Consider the following 15,035-nt stretch of genomic DNA (forward strand, 5'->3'; position numbering starts at 1 on the left):
TCCCGCTGATGCCCACTGTCCCTTGGCCGCGTCCCCTTCCCTCTCAGGCCGTACTTCCCACCTGGCTCCCCTTCCTGTCCCGTGTTCCAGCAGTGCCCTGTGCGCCAGGGGGACAGCTCAGCAGTTGCCGCACGGACACCTGTGCGGTGTTTATACCTGTCGCCTTTTCATTATTTTTTAAAGATTGTATTTATTTATTCATGAGACACAGAGAGAGGCAGAGATACAGGCAGAGGGAGAAGCAGGGAGCCCGATGCAGACTCGGTCCCAGGTCCCCGGGATCACGCCCTGAGCCGAAGGCCAGCGCTCAGTCACTGAACCCCCACTTCTGCCCCTGGCGCCCCGTCCTTTTCTCTCTTGATGGCCTTGCCTCCTTCACTGCTGCGTCTGGGTACTACTCCCACTGCCAGCTTTAATGACGCGCCACCCTGGGAATGGCCAGGAGGCGGCTTCTGCACCTTCCCATCAAACGAATGCCAGAGACGCCCCTTTTGTCCTGCGGCATCCCCCATCCAAGATCCATGTCATAAATTTTTAAAATTTAGTCCTAGGGGAAAAAGAAGTTTCTCAAAAGTGCTTGCATTCTTTCATCAGACTATTAGAATTGTTCAGTTGATCTAGCTTCCCTTTTTGCCTTGGCTGCCAGTCAGCCCAGGGATGAATCTGTCGCTCAGTTATGGTCACCATATTGGTAGAATCCTGTTCCCCGGGCCCCTGGGGGGGCTCAGCGGTTGAGTGACTGCTTTCGGCCTGGGACGTGATCCTGGGGTCCTGGGATCGAGTCCCACCTCGGGCTCCCTGCAAGGAGCCTGCTTCTCCCTCTGCCTGTGTCTCTGCCTCTCTCTCTGTGTCTCATGAATAAATAAATAAAAAATCTTAAAAACAACAACAACAACAAAGCGAATGATTGCTGTGAGTGAACGTGTTTTCCTGTGGACCTCACGTGAGCCTGCATACGGCTGCAGACACCTAGAGGGCGGTACATAGCAGCCTCCTTCCTCAAAGAACGGTGTCTTGGCTCTCGGGTCAGTGCCAACTCCAGGGCCCACCGTGACGGCCGCCTCTGTTGTCGGCGCTCCGTGGAGCAGCGGCCTTTTCCCGCTTCCCTGAGCCCTTCCCTGTGCCCTGCCCACCTTGATTCCCAGGAGCTCACGCGCGGCACCTGCCCCAGGAGCAGCCCCGTCCCAGGCCGGGCCACGGGTGTAGGGCTCTGTGTCGCACGGCCCCTGCCCAGGGGTCTTGCATGTGGCCGGAGCTCAGGTGGTCACGGGCCGATCCCCCGAACTGATGGTGGTGCCGAGGCGTACCCGGGACAGCTCGGTAGTCTCTAGAGCCTGGAGAGCTGAGCACCTGGTTCAGGTAGCTCAGCGTGCTTCTAAGTGCAGAACTGCCTCCAGAGAAACCACCTCCGGTAGTGTTTCACGCCTTGCCTCTCCTTGCTTGTTGCAGGTGCCCAGCTGTGGAGAAGTCTCAGTGAAAGGTAAGGAACGTTTTTTTTTTTCCCCCCAGTGTTTTCACAAACAGGAGGACAGGTGACTGAGCCTCTGAGATGTCCAGTGGGTCCAGATCCATCAGTTGGTTCTCTCCTTCTTTAAAATTGACTTTAGTTTTTAGAACGGTTGAGATTTACAGAAAACCTAAGAGGCTACTACCAAGTTCCCATATACAGATGGCACATCCCCTGCCTTTCTTCTGTTCTCACAGTGATGTTATGTCATCACGATACACTGGCACAGTGAATGAGCCAATAATCAATACGCTGTTATTGAGTAAAGGTCCGTGCGGTGTGTTTTCCCTGGTTTTTGCCCGAAAAACTGTAGGATCCCATCGAGGATTGTAGGATCCCATCGAGGATCTGTAGGATCCCATCGAGGATTGCACAGTGCAGTTCAGAGACCTGGCTCCATAGGCTCCTCCTGGCGGGGACAGCTTCTAGGCCTTTTCCTGTCTGCATTGGCTCTGACGGTTTCGAGGAGTACTGCCTGGGTGTATGGTCGGAGGTCCCTTTGCTAGAATGTGGTGTTGTTCTTACAAGACTGAGGATTTCCCAGAGGTCCAGCACCATGTCTTCGTGTCTTCGCATCTACCCAGGCTGACCTATCACCCACGGTGTTAACCTCGCCCGCCCGGCCAGAGGAGTGTTTGTCAGGTTCTTCCAAGTCGGTTATTAGGCAGGGAAACCAAATTAAATCAGAAGGCTATTGACAAGAGCAGGATCAGAGAGGGTGATCTGAAGCGTGTTCACGATGGTGCCCTTGCGGCATGCAGGCCACGCAGTACAGGGCGTGGGTTCCAGTCCTGCCCGCTGCACACCCATGGGACCTTCTTGGGTAAGCGTCTACGCTCTCCGTGCAAGGGAAGAAATGAAGCTTGTTCGTTAATTTTGTGTTGGGAGGGAAATTCGACCCGGGAGCTAGTGTAATTTCAAAGGAATTTTAAAAAGCGTTTTGTGATTTACTGGTACTTATTTTGACTGGTGAAGGTGTCAATGGTCTGCTTTTCTAGAGCCTAGGGCTTTCTGATCGATGCACAAGTTGCCTGTCTAGAAGCTGTTTGAGAGTCTGATAACGATTTAGAAAAGATATTTCACAGCAGGACCGAGGAACTCACTTTGCCAATGCTGCGTTTGGCCCGGGAGCGAGTGGCTCCTTATAAGAGGGCTTTTTTTTTTTTAAAGATTTGCAGTATTTCACTACTTTGGGAAAGTGCTCCTGTGGTCCCAGAGAAAGCATGATAGTGGAAATAACCTTTTTAAAAAAGATTTATTGGGCAGCCTGGTGGCTCAGCGGTTTGGCGCTGCCTTCAGCCCAGGGTGTGATCCTGGAGACCCAGGATCGAGTCCCGCGTCGGGCTCCCTGCATGGAGCCTGCTTCTCCCTCTGCCTGTGTCTCTGCCTCTCTCTCTGTGTCTCTCATGAATAAATAAATAAAATCTTTAAAAAGATTTATTTCAGTGAGAGAGTGTGCAGTTGGGAGGCCTAGAAGAAGGAGAGAGACTCTCAAACAGACTCCCACTAGGGAGCTTGGTGCAAGGCTGAGATCAGGACCTGAGCCAGAATCAAGAGTTGGTTGCTGAACCCACTGTGCCACCCAGGTGCCCGGGAACTAACCCTTTTTTTTTTTCTTTTTTTTTTTTTTAAAGATTTTATCCATGAGAGACACACAGAGAGAGTCCCCTGATGTGGGACTCGATCCCAGGACCCTAGGGTCACACCCTGAGCCAAAGGCAGGCGCTCAACTCCTGCACCCCTAGGGGCCCCAGAAGTAACCTCTTTAAGGAAGGGTCTCCTCCGCTGCGCAATACCCTAGATTTATATTCACGTGCAAGCGATCTTGCATCCTGGGCCCAACCCCACGGCTGACGGTCTTGCCGAATTCACTTGTCTCTTGGCCTCAGTTTTCTCATCTGCTGACCCAGGAGATAGGACAGGGAATCATTTCAAATATCCCTTCCAGCCCTAAAAAGTCTGTAATGCAATTGGAGGGATTTGTGTGTTTGAGATGCCGTGATTCATAATAAGAATACAGATTTGGTCGTTGTCCCCATGTTTGTGTCACAGAGTCACTAAAACTTTTGCAATTTCCCAATTGTTGCAAGGAGTTGTCTTTTGTTATGTTACAGGTGGCTTTTCTCCTGCCCAGAAGGATGGGGAGGGCCGGCGGGGGGGGGGGGGGGGCTGGTGTGCAGGGGAGGCAGGGGAGGCGGCCTTGTGATGAGAGGGCTAGAACCTCAGTCCTGCCTCCCTTCTCGGCCTGGCCTGGCAAGGGGCTGGCGGCTGAGTCGGTCACCCGTGGCCAACGATTTACAGTCGTGCCTGTGGAACGAAGCTTCCATACAACCCCCAAAGGACCGTGTTTGGAGGGCTTCCAGGTTGGTGAACACGCGGTTTGTGGGGGGAGCAGCGTGCTCCGGGGGGCACGTGACCTCCCCACGCTTCCCCAAGCCTTGCCCTGTGCTTCTCTTCCAGCGGATGGTCCCGAGGCATTTTTTTGGTAAGAAACCTGTAATCTAGTAAGTAAGCGGTTTCCGCGTTCTGGAGGCCGCTGGGGCGAATGAGTGGAACCCGAGGGAGGCGATTGTTGGAACCGCCAATCTCTAGCAGGCGGGTCAGCACACATGACAACCTGGGTGGCAAGTGGCATCTGATGGGGGGACGGGCCAGTCTTGTAAGACTGCGCCCCAACCTGTGGGGTCTGAGGGCATCTGCTGTAGCTGAGTTGTACACGGCCCAGCCCCAGCGGGGACCAAGAACCGCGAGGCGGGGAGAAGGAGCCTCTCCTAGCCCAGCCCCACGTGGGGAGCTGGTGATCAGAAGGGGGAGCGCGCATTCCTGTTCCTTTCAGTTTGTTCCCTCCTTATGTTTCTGTTCGGCCAGTGACTCTTTCAAAGGGATTCAATCCACAGTAGAAAGGATACTTCCCAGTACTTTTTCACTGTGGCTTCTCCCCCAGCCCCAAATTTTTATTTGTGATAGTGTGATCTTGGTCCCAGGAGTAGAATTGAGTGATTGATCGCTTACCTGTAACGCCGCCGCTTACCTGGCCACTTACCTGTAATGCCGCCGCCCGGGAGCCCATCGCAACAGGTGCCTCCCTAGTACCATCCCCCACTGAGCCCATCCCCCACCCACCTCCCTTAATCCTGCAGCTAAGTCTCTTAGGGTTTGCCTCTCTCCCTCTTTTCTAGTCCCCTTCCCCTTTGTATATTTTGTTTTTTAAATCCCACATTGGGTGAAATCATGATATTTGTCTTATTTTGCTTAATACTCCAGCTCCATCCGCGTCGTTGCAAATGGCAAGGTTTCCTTTTTCTGGTGGCTGAGGTCACCACAGTTCCAACTGCGTGATTGTACTCTGTTCCCTATTCATCGTCAAGACATAAAATTACAATACTTACTCCTCTCATGTCTTTGGTTCAGTATGTGGCTTGCAGTGATTCTTGGGTGTCTGGTACCGGGGAGTGCTTGTGTTTTTCACATCAAAAACTTCAAAACCACTATATGGGAAGGACGAAATACAGTGCTGTGTGAGAGGCTCTTGGGGGCAGAGAGGCGCTCAGGGGGACCCCGTGGGGTGAGGCCTTGGCACTTCCCTGGTTGGTTTGCCCGGCCTCGCATGCAGCCAGTGGTTTGTGCTCAATCTCTGAATGAGCCAGGCCTTCTCTCTCCGGGGCTTTGAGTCTTGGGTTCAGGATCATTACGTTCATTGTAAAAAAGTGAATCAAATAATGGACCACGCTGTCTTCACGGTGCCGTTGTAAAGCTTTTAAGTTACAGAGGAGCTCCTTGGAGAGGGAACCCTTGTGTGCAGTTGGTGGGGGTGGGTGGGAATGTAAATCGGCCCAGCCACTACGCGAAACAGGACCGAGGTCCTAGAAATTAAGGAGGAGAACTCCCCTATGATCCCACACCCCCACTCCTGGGTACGTACCCGAGGGAGAGGAACACATCGTTGCAGAGCGGTGCCCACAGCTGCGTGTCCACGGCCGCGCCAAGACGTGGAAGGGCCTGAGTGTGCTGTGCCGATGGGAGGGTCAACAGGTACACATGTACACTATGGGATATCGCGTAGCCGTACAAAAAGAAGGAAATTCTGCTATTTGTGACACTGTGCGTGAGCCTGGAGGGCGTCCTGCGAAGTCACGTAAGGCAGAGAAGGAGTGTAGGACCTCGCTCCCATGTGGCATCCAGAAAAGCTGCCGGTAAAAACGGAGGGGAGCTGGGGGGCTGCCAGGGGCTGGGGCGGGGAGATGAGACGGGGGCAGAGAGCACGCGCCTGCCGAGATGCGGGCTGACCCCGGGCCCGAGGCGCTGCTGTGCGTGGGACGTGGCCGAGGCTGGGCCTTCGGGGTGGTCGCCAGCAGCAGAGTGAGCTCCGTGCCAGCTGAAGGGGGCTCCCTGTCTGCGTGGCCATCATTTCACGATTCATGCCTGCGTCAAACCTTCGTGTCATAAACAGCGAACTCACGCCACGGTATGTGTCAGCTGTCCCCCAGTAAAGCCTGAAAATAAAGGGGGCCTCCGTCCTTCACAACAGTCTGACAGCTTGACACTCCACAGACCGTTCTCTACCCTTTCGGGGGAACCTGCTTCTATCAGCCTAGCTGGAAGGATTTCCCACAATTTAGCCTGAAGACGGCAATGTCCGTGTGTACCGATGTCCGTGTGTACCGACATCCGTGTGCGGTTGCCCTGGGCACTTGCAGGCCGCTCGTGAGGTCCGCGTGGCTTAGACCTGTCGAGTACGGTGCAGCCAGCACCTGATCTCTGACGTGGCCCCCAGTAATCAAAGCGGAATAACTCTATAATCGGGTGCCACTCATATATAAATTTTTTTTTTTTTGGTACCTGGAAAGTTGACTTTGTGGAACTGCGGTTCACAGTAGGTAGGTTCTGAGAAGGGCTCATGCTTGGCCTGTTTCCTTAGCAAACAGTACGTCACCAACTGCAGCCTGGACAGGTGTGTGCAGAGCAGTCTGCCAACTGAGCCAGGTCCACCTCTGTGGGCTCATCCTCGTATTGCAGAGCAGCTTGACCCCCTAGTGTCCTGAGAGCGTCTTATTCCTTTTTTAAATTTTTTAAAATTTTTATTTATTTATTTATTTATTTATTTATTTATTTATTTATTTATTTATTTATTTATTTATTTATTTTTGAGGTCTTATTCCTGCACGTGACTGTGGCAGCTGACTGAATGGGATCTGGGGTTAACAAAAGAGACGTTGTGCACATTGCCTTTTAGTAACATAAAATAGTTTTCCTTCTGGCCAGTAGAAGTTTGACAGAAATCACTTGTGTATATCCCCATCATCCAAAATTTCTGGACAGACTTCTTTTAATGGTTTGGTAGGTTGTAGCCAGATGAGCTGTTCTCATCAAAAATCTTGTTTTATTGCTCAGTGCCAATTTGAAGAAAATACTTAATTTTTTTTTTTAATAGCAGCTAAACATTTTGAAAATTATGGCTGAGAGCTCTGGGATCTTCCAACAGATGTCTCTGGAATCTTGATGCCTCTCCCAGAATGTCCTACACAGGAGTCGGGGAGTGGCTATCCCGTGACTCGTGAGGACATCAGAGCTACTTTGCTCTACCTGGAGTTGACTCTTCAGAGGCATAGCAGAGAATTAACAGTCCGTGTTTCCAGGGCCTGCAGGGATTAGCAAGAGCTGTGGGCTTTTTGCCTCTATCTTGGTCAAATGGCGGGGGTGTCGGCTTGCCTCCATCTCACCTGCTCTTGGGAGAAACCGTTGCATGGCCCCACTTCATGAGATAAAGTGCCCTTCTGCCTCGTCAGCTTCCTGGTGACTGCCAGTCAGAGCATTCTGGCTGGTTCTGTTTTTTTTTTTTCCCCCGCAGGGTAAAAAGCCAAGAATCTTTGGTTGCGAAACCCAAGTCCTGAGCTTGCCCTAGCTCATTCGCCCAGAACAAATTGGAGCCTTTAAGTAGAGGATGTCTAGTTAATTAAATCCTTGAGCCCGACATTATGTCTCTAGTAAAAGTTAAAAGTCATCTAGCATTTGCTAAATTGTCTCCTCTGAGGAATAGAATTTAGTGTGAAAACTGTGTTTTCAGTATTTACGAATCATTCTTACTCATCAAAATTACAAGCTGAATTACTAAAAGCCTCGAATAGTCATAGGGCTTCTTAAAAAGTGTCCTTTCTTTTTTTTTTTTTAATTTTTTTTTATTTATTCATTCGAGAGAGAGAGAGAGAGAGAGAGAGAGGCAGAGGGAGAAGCAGAGGGAGAAGCAGGCTCCATGCACCGGGAGCCGGACGTGGGATTCGATCCCGGGTCTCCAGGATCGCGCCCTGGGCTGGAGGCAGCGCTAAACCGCTGAGCCAGCCGGGCTGCCCCTGTCCTTTCTTTGCTGTTAGGCATAGAAGCGATTTTGATTTGTGCGTTGAAACTAGTCAATTTTATGGTTTGAGCATTTTTTAATGTGTCCGGCAGTCACCTTGTGCCTTTGTAATAAGGTATTAGGTGTGAAAGCTGTATTTTTTTCAATTTAATTTCAGCCAGAACTTTAGACAGGGAGCCACGTCTCCATGTGTTTTAAAAGAAAATTTTGCTGTGAAGAATACATTTGAGTCAATTCAATGGGGAGATATTATTTACTTTTGGAAAAAATATTCAGTTGAATTCAGAATCTGCTGGATTTTAGCATAGGCATATCTGAATTTGGTTAATTCTTTGGCTAAAGATGTCTGGGCTGGCCTGGGAGCTAAACACTATTCAGATCTGTCTCCTGCCAAAATAAAAATCCAAATAGGCTTTTATTCACTTTCCCCCCCCAAAATAATAATTGAGCACTATTCTGTAGTCCTGTATTGCACAATGGAGAGTCAAAGCCCCTTTCTTCCTCGCTGCTGGGAAAGAACAGCCGCATTCAGTGATTGATGGATGGCGAGCTCTCAGCCAGAGCTGCGGAGCCTGGGTCGGACAGTTTCTAAGTTGACTTCCTCCGGGTTCCCATGGATTGCACTCCTTTTTTAAAGCCATGCTTCGAAAATTCGACCTGTTGGAAGACGAGGATGGCACCCAGGACTATAAGCAGTGGGTAAAGCCGGCTTGCGGGACGGTCTCCTCCTCGCCATTGAGGGTAGACCTCCTAGGAGAAGATTTACGGGTGTTTGAGATGTGCCCTCTGAACATTGAGGGGCCGTTCTTTTCTCTCCGGGTTGTCTGTCAAAGCGAAGTGCCTCCCATGTCAAGGGGCAGGGGCGCCCTGAGATTGCCTCGGACCCTAGGACAGCAGCCGGTGCGTTTCTCGAAGCATTGCAGGTGGGGGCGCACCGGCTTCACCGATGGGGGCGACCAGTGCTTAGACCTGTTCTGGTGGCACATTCCTTTCATGAGTCATCGGTCTCCTCATGGTGAAGCCCATTTACCAAGTCAGAAGCCTGGGCGCTCTGGTCTGGGAGCAGGAGCACTTAGTGAGCCCTCAGTGACTTAACACTCAAGGACCCTTCTTTCTTTCTTTCTTTCTTTTTTTTTTTTAAGATTTTATTTATTTATTCATGAGACAGAGAGAGAGAGAGAGAGAGAGAGAGAGAGAGGTACAGACCCAGGTAGAGGGAGAAGCAGGCTCCATGCAGGGAGCCCGATGCAGGACTTGATCCCGGGTGTCCAGGATCACACCCTGGATCAAAGGCAGGTGCTAAACTGCTGAGCCACCCACGGATCCCCAAGGACCCTTTTTCCTTCTTCCTCCTTCCTTCCTTCCTTCCTTCCTTCCTTCCTTCCTTCCTTCCTTCCTTCCTTCCTTCCTTCCTTCCTCCCTTCCTCCCTCCCTCCCTCCCTCCCTCCCTCCCTTCCTTCCTTCTTTTCTTTCTTTTCTTTCTTTTTAAGATTTTATTTATTTATTCATGAGAGACACAGAGAAAGGCAGAGACACAGGCAGAGGGAGAGGCAGGCTCCCTGGGGGGGAGGGGGCAATGCGGGACTCCATCCCGGACCCCGGGAGACAACCACGGAGCCCCCCAGGGGCCCCAAAACTCAAGGTTCCTTAAGTGAAAAGCACTCAATATTATGTTTTACTATAATTTCTCATTTTTGTGTTTGATAGTTTTTGACATTCCTTTAAATTAACACGACTTAATCTGCTTTGACACGAGTTCCATCACCCCCATTTTAAAAATTATTTAAAAGAGCTACTTCATCTTCGCATAAGTGCACGTAGACCACCATTTCCCACAGCAGCGCCTTGAGCCCCTACAGCCCCTTCCTAACAGATGAAAACTCCCGGTCCAATCATTTTAGTCCATGTTTCAGTTTCTCTGAACTCCGTGCTTGTTAGGTTTGATTCCGTAGTAGATCTGAGTCATCGAGGGTTTGAAGATGTGGTTCACTCATAAATATACTTAAAAAACAAAGTTGGGCTAATTAATGTTACCTAATAGATTCTTGCTTCTTTAAGTCTTAAAAAAACCAAAGGAAGAATGATTAGTGATTAATGTTTGTCTTAACTTACCCTGGCCTGTGTTGTGATTATTTGAATATAGAGAAGACTTCACAGATAGTTGGAGGTTTCTGTCAGCCTCTGTGTCTTTGTTTTTGTCTTTTTTTTTTTTTTTTTCTGTCTCTTGGTCTCTCTCTGCCTCTCTTTTTTGTCTCTTTGGATTTTTTTTCTTTTTTTTTTTTTATCTTTGGTTCTTTCTTTACTGTTCCCAAATAGGGTTAATTTTAGTCCTGTGTGCCTAGTAGCATCTAAAATGTCTGTCCTCCCTCCATGTTAAAAGCATTACATGCTATTGAAAACTGAAAATATAGGAAACCTAAAAGAAAAAACCCCTAAATCCTTATAAATCTATCACCCAGAAATTAAACTCACTTTCAGTTTTGCTCGTTTTCTTCTAGTCTTCATAAAATTGTGTGTGTTCCCTCATCCATCCTTTTCAACAAACATTTAATCAGTGCTTTTATTGCCTGTATTTTAAGGCATTTGTGGATGAAATGGAGTTCATATTGTAGCGAGTAAGCCAGCAAATAAATTGCTAGACTATGTAATGTTACATAGTGAGCCTTGTTTAAGGAAACGAAAGCAGAAGAGGGGATTAGGGGGTGTGAGGGCGGGCAGGGAGGGCCAGGTTGTAATAAAGTGCTCAGGACATACTTCACTGAAGATTTTGAGCAAAGCTTAGGAAGTGAGATTGTGAATCATGTCTGGATAAAGAGCTTCTAGACAGAGGGAGCAGCAAGTGCAAAGGCCCTGAGGCAGGAGCCGTATATGAGGGTGATTTTTAAATTTTATCCCAGTAAGTTTTTTTTGTGTGTGCAGCCATAGTAACTGGAATACATGGAATATTACACAGCTCATTAAGATCATATTATAAAAGAGTTTGTAGCAATGTGAAAATATACCCTTTATTGTTAATTGTGGATTTAAACCCCAAAAAACTATAGATTTAAGTAAGTGCAGGAAGGTCTAATGTACATTATAATCATGTGCTGGTATACATGGGGTATTGCTCGGTGAGGGGAAAACAAGGGGTTTTTATTTTCCTGATTTTATTACATTTCTCTTTCTATAACGAACATGGTAGCTTTTATGATGAAGAGAGGCCGTGAAGGGGGGAGTGTCCCGTCAGGCGGGGGGAGGTCCGTGACTGAGGATGTTGGAGGTGACACACGGAAGTCTGCAGGCACCACTGCTCCAGGCCCTCCACTCACCCAAGTGCCTAGTGGCTCGACCCCAGAGCTGCGTCCAGACACAGGGCTCTGGTTGCGAGGGGGACTGGCATGGCCTCGACACTGGAAACAGAGGTCAGGGCCGAAGTCCAGAGAAGCAGCTGGGCTCTATGAAGGCTGCAGCGTCAGGAAGAAGTCAGAGGCAATACAGGGGGCGGGGGGTGCTGACCAGGCCAAGTGCCGCTTGACACTAAGTCTCATGGGATTGGGGTGAAGAGAAAGTATTAATGGATTATTAAGGAGTAAATTAAAATTATTCATTTCCAAGGTCAGGCGGTGTCGGTGTGAGGGGGGGTTGTGGGGGGTAAAAGTTCTTGATTCTTCCTTTGGGAGCCTCTGCCTCAGGCCCAAGGTTGAGCCTCCACGTGCGGGTGGAGGGCCTGGCTGCATATTCTCATGATCGAGGCGCCGTCCAAGCGTTTTGCGTAAAATTTGGAAACTCATCGTATCACCCGGGCTAGGATTTGTGTCTGCCCGTACGCCCCAAACTACGGTCTTTAGGCAATCAAACGAGAATGGGTCTGAGAAGGCCTCATGTTCTCCTGAACAACCCACCCCTGGGTTCTGTCCACCACTTGGTCTCTGTCCCGCCGTCCCTCGATCAACTACCAATACGTCAGTCGACTTACCTGCACGTATCCTTTAACTCTAGTTTAATGGTAATATTTGATATATTGAAGAATGTAGCAGACCCGTAAGCTGTAGACGTTATGATACAGTGAATATGCCGGAGCTTCCCCCAGCCGGCACCGTCGCCTCCTGTGTCCCTTACCCTCCGGGCCTGCGGCCTCATGCCAACGGCAAGAAGGATCCTCAATTTTGTGGTCTTCGTTCCATTGCTTTTTTTTAAAAAAAAATCATATGTTGTGTGTGTGCGAATATTCATATAAATCACAAATACTTGTGTTCCTAAAACCATTTTCGAGGTCTGTAAAGCGGTGGGATTCTTACATCGTTGGGAAAACGGGGTCTCTCTGTTGGGAAAGACTCCGGCGGGCGGGCGGGCGGGCGTCGCGGTCGTGCGGGTCGTGGCTGCGCGGACCCGCCGCTGACCTCCCGGGTTTACGCGGACGCGTCTTTCGGCCGGACGGGGTGCGTCTTCCTGTCCCGGGGTCCAGGTGGGCTCGCTGCCCGGCGCTGCGCGGGTCCCACGGGCGGGAGGGGCTCCCTGGGTCCGCGCCGACCCTGCCCGAGCCCCGGGATGGCGCCGTCCACGCGGCCCGGCGGCTGCAGGAACGCGGCGCTTTCGGCACGTGCGCGTTTCGGGGCGGAGGCGCCGGAGTCGCTGCAGTTACGGCGGCGGCCCCGGGGCAGGCGTGTCCGGGCCGCCGCCTCCAGGAGGGCGCAGTGGGAGCCGCCCGCGCCGCCGGGACGCTGAGCGCTGGAGCCAGGCCGCGCCGTGGGCCGCCCCTCGCGCGGCCGCGGGGCGGGAGGCTCTTCACGGTGACCCCGGGGCGGGGGGCCCCTCACGAGGCAGGGGACGGGAGGCCCCACAGGAGGCCGCGGGGTGGGAGGCTCTTCACGAGGCCGCGGGGCGGGCGGCTCCTCACGGTGACCCCGGGGCGGGCGGCCCCTCGGCGCGGACACCCCGCTTGCTAGGCAGTGTGGGGGCGGCTGCCGACCTCCACCGCCACCTGCTGAAGAAGCGTCGTGTGGGCGCAGCGTGTGGGGAGAGCGGGGGCCTCGAGGTCCCGGCGGACCGAGCCAGGGAAGGGCAGCAGCCGCCGGGAGGAGCCGGAGCGTTCCCGCCGGTCCGGGGTGCGAGGGCCCGGGCGGCGCGTGGCCGAGACGGCCCTGAGGCTGTGGAGGCGCCGAGGGCCCCGGGCGCGGAAGCGGGGCTCCCGTGGGGCGGTCCCGGCTGCGGCTCCGGCCCCGGCCCCGGCCCACCGCGTGGGGAGGCGGAGCGTTTCGGAGCGAGAGAGCACAGTAAGGGGCTGTGGACGGGCCGGGGGCTGAGAGGGAGGCGGGTGGCGCCAGGCGCGTCCCGGGGAATACTGGGGCGGGGGGCGGGGCGGGCGGCCAGCGCCGGGGCTTCTCGGTGGTTCGGCGTGTGGAGAACGGCCGTAGCGCGGCAGTGACGCGGCCGCCGCGGCGCACCAGGTTTTTAAGGTTCGTGCATCGTGTCGCGCGCTTCACCGCTTCGCCGCCTGTCGGGGCCGGAAACTCCCGCCGCGGGACGGGCCACACCGCGCCGGCCCGGCCACCCGCTGACGGCACGCGGGTTGCTCCGGCCTCGGGCGGCCGTGAAGGGCGAGCCGCCTGCCCGCACCGCGCTGGGCTTCGGTTCCGGAGCGGGGAGACCGGCCCGTGGGGACCGGCCCGTGGGGAGGAGAGGCCCGGCCGGCAGCCCCGCTCTGTGGAGCCCGCGGCGCCTCGACCCGCCCGGTGCCGGGGGCTGCGGGGTCTGTAGGGCGCAGGGCTCCGCCTGCGGGGAGAGGCGCTCGGCCGTCCCGGATCCTACGGGAGCCTGGAAGCGGGTGCTGGTAACTGGGGCGACGCCCAGGTTGCTTCTGAAGGGAGAGCCCGACCGTGCCCTGGGCTTGTCACTTAGTCATGCTTCGTTTCTCCCTTTTTTTTTTTTTCTTTTCCTTTTTAAAGGGAGAAAACTTGCAGGAAGGAGGGAAGCGAGGGGGGCAGTGTTGTTATTTAGAGATATTTGGGAGGAGGAGGCGAAAGTGCATGATATGGTCATCCTTACCGGGTAGATTGCATCGCTCGCGTGCTATTTATTCGTTTTTTTGAAGGCTATTCTTGTGCCTTTTTTTAATACCTGAACAACTGGGAGAGAGAACTTATAATCCTGTAGTCATTTGGCTTGTATTCTTAGAGAGTATTTTTAAACGCTAACTTTGAGAGCCATCGAATGTCATTTAAAACACAAGACGTGCTTCCAGTATTCGTTTCTCTTGACCTGCAGGTTTTTCGATTTTGAGTAGTATTTTTACTTCCACTGAAAACACAGTTCTCCCCCCAGATCTCTTTCTTGATGTTTGCCTAAATTTTTTTGGTCAGTTGTCTATTTTGTCCATCACTCTATTAAAATGAGTGATGATATTTTCAGTTATGACTCAAAAGTCATCTGCTATGGAAAGAAAACTGTCTGAATTCCAAAGCTTATCAAGCTAAACATCCTCAAGTCAGAAAATAGATGTGTATTTTGAATAAATTGCGCATTTAAACTCTTTTCCGGAAGCTAAGTTGGAGTGAAATCATCTTGCCTTTTTAAAGGGCTTTTTGCGGCTGCACCAGGTTTGGAATTTGTAAGGAAGACTCAGTAATTGAGAAAATTTTTAAATGAAGACTCAGTAATTGAAAGAAAAGAATCTTGTATTTTTAAATTGAGAAATTGATCTGGCACTGATCTGAGGTCAAAACAGGAGTGTCCTAATCTAGGTCCTCGTTAAACTGGAATAGAAAACACTGCGCTTCTCCACGTCTCTCCTGCATATACGTAGGTGATCGAGTTGGACCATTTCTACTTGCCTAATGAAAGGGGACAAGGGATCCTGGTGTAAGGACTTTGTGCTTGTGTAGGGCCCCTGGGAAGTTAGAAATTGACTTATAAGTTTGACTTTGTTCCTTGTTCAAGGCACAAAAGTCCTCAAGAGTGAAAGAAAACATGGCTGGTCACCACTTTTCTCATGCTGGTTACAATGAATTGGGTTGATAATTAATAGCAAGAAGGTAGTTAGCTCAAACTTTCAAGAAAACTTTTTCTTTTGGTACTTCCAGCTGATTTCTGCAATAGAAGAAATTTCTGCTTAGCCATTCTCTGCTAAGCAGTTGATTCCAGGAAGTAGAGAGAGTGAAAACTTGACCCTGTTACTTTTACCTGAGACTCCGATGG

General features: G+C 51.5%; 1 protein-coding gene across 3 annotated transcripts in view; it reads left to right on the top strand.

The window, feature by feature from the left end:
- The window catches only part of RETREG1 (reticulophagy regulator 1), a 120,821-nt gene that overhangs the window by 32,999 nt on the left and 72,787 nt on the right, over positions 1-15,035 (top strand). For 2 of the 3 annotated variants that reach the window (XM_025436385.3, XM_049109427.1), the window contains exon 3: positions 1,450-1,480. In XM_025436385.3, coding sequence (XP_025292170.1) covers positions 1,450-1,480 — 31 coding nt within the window. Of the gene's footprint in view, positions 1-1,449; positions 1,481-13,195; positions 13,298-15,035 lie in introns of those variants that run through there. The other variant, XM_049109428.1, reaches the window with a different exon arrangement.

This window comes from Canis lupus, chromosome 4 (assembly GCF_003254725.2).
Source record: "Canis lupus dingo isolate Sandy chromosome 4, ASM325472v2, whole genome shotgun sequence".
Lineage (NCBI taxonomy): Eukaryota > Metazoa > Chordata > Mammalia > Carnivora > Canidae > Canis > Canis lupus.